This window comes from Penaeus vannamei, chromosome 9 (assembly GCF_042767895.1).
Source record: "Penaeus vannamei isolate JL-2024 chromosome 9, ASM4276789v1, whole genome shotgun sequence".
NCBI classification, from domain to species: Eukaryota; Metazoa; Arthropoda; class Malacostraca; order Decapoda; family Penaeidae; genus Penaeus; species Penaeus vannamei.
This window is the reverse complement of record NC_091557.1, coordinates 5,173,658-5,178,657: the sequence shown is the minus strand read 5'-3', so window position 1 is coordinate 5,178,657 and position 5,000 is coordinate 5,173,658. Positions and strand designations below refer to the sequence as shown.

At 34.4% G+C, this 5,000-nt stretch overlaps 1 protein-coding gene across 16 annotated transcripts in view; it reads right to left on the bottom strand.

The window, feature by feature from the left end:
* The window catches only part of ArfGAP3 (ADP-ribosylation factor GTPase activating protein 3), a 34,283-nt gene that overhangs the window by 12,990 nt on the left and 16,293 nt on the right, over positions 1 to 5,000 (bottom strand). For all 16 annotated transcript variants that reach the window (XM_027369149.2, XM_027369147.2, XM_070125182.1 and 13 more), the window contains 5 exons: positions 4,193 to 4,336; positions 3,658 to 3,788; positions 1,665 to 1,820; positions 1,239 to 1,435; positions 1 to 127 (listed from right to left, as the gene is read on the bottom strand). The exon at positions 1 to 127 is cut by the window's left edge and continues 103 nt beyond it. In XM_027369149.2, the coding sequence (XP_027224950.1) occupies positions 1 to 127; positions 1,239 to 1,435; positions 1,665 to 1,820; positions 3,658 to 3,788; positions 4,193 to 4,336 (755 nt within the window). The remainder of the gene's footprint in view (positions 128 to 1,238; positions 1,436 to 1,664; positions 1,821 to 3,657; positions 3,789 to 4,192; positions 4,337 to 5,000) is intronic.

Below are 5,000 nucleotides of genomic sequence, written 5' to 3'. Positions count from 1 at the left end.
CGCATTTCAGCATCAGGGTCGCGATCTTGAAAGAACATGTCAGACGAGATGGCCTTGGCATTGCCAAACTTCTGTTGTGCTTTCTTTTCTTCCACTGGGGTGTACTTATAGTTGGCAGATGCAGAGACTAGAATTGAAAAATTGGGTGGTTACAAGACAATGTCACCTGATATGCTCATTTCTTTACAACATATATAGTCTAAAGACAAAGTTTTATGAACAGACAAAGAGCACTGCATATGTTAACTGTCCTGCATTAGAGCTCAGGTTTTAAAGGTGGAGAGAGAGAAAAAAGAGAGCAAAGACAAACTGACTCATACAAATGAACATCAGGAAAAATCATGGCAGTCTTCATGGGGATGTCTTTTCTGTTCAATTTCATTACAATGACAAGGACTTCTTCTTGATCAGTAAAAAAGATTACAATGACAAGGACTTCTTCTTGATCAATAAAAAAGATTACAATGACAAGGACTTCTTCTTGATCAATAAAAAGTACAGTCATAAAATAAAAATTTCTTTTTTATTCATCTTACTGTATTACAACCATCAGCCAAAAAGATAATAACACCAAACACTCATCACTCACCAAATCTTGTACAATAAAAATGATCACCACCTATAAACAAATAAAATTACAAAGAATGTGTAGTTTTCTTTTGTAAGGGTTTAGGTCAATATCAAAACCATTCAAAATAAGCAACAACAGGTGGAACAGAACTGAAGCACCATCTATAAAATTATAAAACTAGTATGAAACCGGGAAATACCTGGCCCTATACTGAACATACAAGGAATTTTACCATTCAAGTCATCAGTACTCATAGGTTCCACAGATTTTCTCATTCCTTCAATATTCACAGCCTTCCATGTGCCATTCTCAACTAATAGACCTCCTAAATTTCGTTCTTTTCACCAACTATCCTATTGTAATACTAATACTTATACTAATAATGATGATAACAATTATAATAATCATCATCTCTAAATCTTTGCAAAGCATTGGTTGAATGGTGATTCTTAATAAAGTTACAGCTAATTCCCAATTATGTGTTTTTTTCTATACAAATTTCATAAACTTTATTTCTTTCAAGTCTGTACACATTCCTATTCCCAAAACACCCTTCTCACACACACTCCTGAAAAATATCATCACGCAAAAACTCTCTGATCACAGAAATTCCTTCTTGAACATTAACATAACTTTCACGAAGCAACTCTTTAGCCACTCGACATACCCTTGTTAGAGGATGACATGGACCCAAGACTGCTGGAGGAGCTGACACCAGACGATGACTTTGACTTATCAAATTCGTTTTCCCAGGAAGACGAGGAAGTCATTGAGGACTTGTTGCCTAAGAGGTCATCAATGCCAGATCCTTTCCCTCCAGCAAAACCAAAGTTATTTCTATCTTCAAACGGGCTGTCACGATACCTAGAGTAATGGTTGAAAGCAGTCACATGCAAATTCACTGACAAGATGTTTAATACATAAAATAAAAAATAAATTGATAAATGCCTTTTCCAATTATTCTAATAATTCATTTGTTTATCAATTAATTCATTTACTTATCAATTCACTTTATTGTATTTTTCTTAATCATTAACAACATACACAATACAAAAAAATATCCCTCTTGGCCCAAACTTCAACTCTTCCTTACTTTGGTGGTCCAGATGAAAACCTTATTATAGTCTCAAAGTCCTCCTCTATGTCATCATCGCGGAAGTTGTTGTTGTTACTTCTGTTTGACTTGGCTCCAACAGGTGTCTCTTGCTCTATGGTCTTCATTTCACCAAACATGCTGTGTGATGCTCCACTAAACGAAGAGAAAAGAAAAAAATAATCAAATATTTTCCAATACCATGCCATTTCCATAATCGTTAACTCTTAAATAATCATCATACCTAACGAATGGGAAAAAAATTATCAACAATCTAAAAGGTTGATTAATCTCAGCAAATATTCTAGAATAATCATTAAAGTCATGGCACCACTATTACAGTACAATCCTCAATTCTCTAAATTCTCCTTTTCATGTAAAATTGAATATAGTTTGAGCAATATATAACTTATTCCACATACATTTTTCAAATTACATAAAGGAACAAGCATCTCCATAACTTCTATGGTAATTCTTTTACACCTTTACAGCTTCAATAACAACTAATCTAAACTAAAGTGTACAACCAGTGGCAGTTTAACCCACTTATGACGGGTATCCCATATATGAAACACCGGGAAAAGTAAACGTTACCGAGTGTCCCGCCAGTGATTTTGTCGCTTGTGGCTGATTTTAAAACCACCCGGAAAATATTATTTTCGGCTTCAAAATGTACCGTCGCTAGTGGGTTAAGCATACACATCAAATGGTCTTTGCAAAATCTTATCTAGTACCTTTGTTTGGCAGCCAAACAAAACCTGTGGTTGGCTAAGATTCTCTTGATTATAAATATGTACTGATACTAAAATAGGAATTCACTAAAATCAATGTCACACTTATAAGGAAATAGCAATACTATTAATGCAGACTATCTACACCATCAGTATTACAATTAAACATTTTCCCCATTTTAACCCCAGTGACCACAGACCCATGTCCCACCCAGGTGTAAAACATGTATGATTTTTCAGTTTTCATCAAGGCTAAATTTGTTTCCTGGCCATTTGATGTGCTCAATTATCTGCACCTGAAAATGAATATTGTACTGTCATATCTCACATAAAACAAGTGTCAGCAGAGCACTAACTTATGAAAGTTACCTCTCAAGTATGAATATAAATGAGAGAGATTACTGTGAATACATAAATAAAACATATCAAATGTTTTTTTTTAAATCAATATACAACAATAAAATGAGTATTCAGATGTGTTTACAACTGTTTAGCAGTGTAAATAGTAAAAAAAAAAAAAGACAATGACAAACTTGCAAGTGACTGATACCTTTGGGGCGTGCAGAGGGGAATGTGGGAGAAGATAATGTCATACAGTACCACAACTAATACCTCAATCACTGAGTTTGATTCACAAGAATATTGTGATGGGAAAAAGTGACTCTGTCATTGGCTCAAGCAGAGGGGAGCCTACAAAGGGAGTGAGGGTCGGGGAAATATCGCAAGTATGGCCGACTGAAACTTGCCAGGCAGTACCAGACCTATTACAGAATTCTAAGTACATCTCATTCATAAAAGAGAGTTGTAGGAAAAATCCCTTTAGTTTTTAACATGCCTCCCACAATCGTGCCAGATGAAGACTGTGGGTAAACTTCAGGTTTTGCCACAAATGTGGAGGACAGGCACATTTGGATGGAATGTGAACTGTTGCACACTAAGTGTGCAACAGTTAGAGGAGGTGGCATAGATTTGAAAGAAAATATCCTAATGTGAAAGGGGAAGGAACAAGGGAAGTGGGGGATGAGAGGGAGTAAGTGAGGGAGTTACACGAATATCAACATATGATATCTGCAATATCATAAAACCTGGAGAGTCTTTGGTAATCATAAACTCTACTGGGCTGCCAATATTATCATATAAATTTTGCTGAAAAACATTGGATATGCATGGTCACATATAGTTCTCTAAAACAAATAGGTAAACAAGCACATGCACATAAAAATCCTAATAAAAATCTAAATGCAAAGATCTGCAAATTTTACCTCCGAGCTCCAAGCCCCATGCCAAGTCGCTCTGCCTGTTGTGCCTTCTTGGGATCCACTCTCATCATTCGCTCCTCCTCACGTTTCCCAGCAATGCTCATGTCTTCATATGCGCGCTCTAAACTTTGTAACTGTGTGATGAGATTCGGTTAGAAATATTAGATAGGGAGACAGTTAAGACTTATTCCAATTCATTATTCTATTGTTATCATAGCTCTTTCATTTTCTCTGAACACACATTATCGTGTTTGTATTTTTGTTCACTCAGTCATGATTTAAGATTAAGCAAAGGTATTTTCTTTTGTGTATAACGTGGTCTCTCATTTTCTAAAAGATACTGTTCTGGTGGGTGAATTTCACTAGTCTTTAGATAAAAGATGAAGAAAAACTAATGAAAAAATATCAGTAACAATTTTTCTTGCATCACAATCACTACTGTTAATCAATAAGAAATAAGAAAAGCTAATAACAACAATACTTATCATTACATGTAACCATACAATGAAATTAACACATCAAGAGACCATATGCATACCGACTGCTGTTGCTCCTCCTTTGAAAGTTCGGTTGCTTTGGCTTCTTGTCTGAGCTGGTCGTTGCGGGCAGCCTCCTTTTCAATGGCAGAGAAATCCTTTTTCACACGCTGTGCTCCTAGACCCCCACCTTTCTTGGCTCCCAGCTGTTACAAGTTTGGTGAGAAAGACGGTGTTGCAAACATAAAATGGTATTTGTAAAACATTCTTATCAAATAAAACGATGTATAAACAAGGTGCTTTTTCACAGCCAGTGAACTCAAACTGAAAATTGTGAATGTGTGTGGTGAAAATGGTTTTAAGGTGGTGTCACACTGCAAGGCAACTAGATACCTTGTATTTCTTTTATAGCAAATACAAGAAAGAATTTTGCTAATCATTTTATATTACACTTCAGAATGTCTTCTCAAATTGTTTCACATCATAAATGGATTTTTAATTACTTTAGTGAATATCAACTATAACTTATAATTTGAATATAAAATTTGCCAGTAAAATGATTACTGTTTGACTGGGAATCATCCCATTCAGGCAAAATGCCAATGGTAATAAGAAAAAAAATATATATATATATATGGTTACATGAAAAAAACACATAAACCATGCTAGCATGACACCCCTTTGATATTCTTTGATATGCTGAGAACGAATATACAAGATCAAATAAAAAGCACATATATATATATATGTGTGTATATATGTATATGTATATGTATATGTATATATGTATATATATATATATATATATATATATATATATATATATATATATATATATATATATATATATATATATAAAATTTTCTCTGG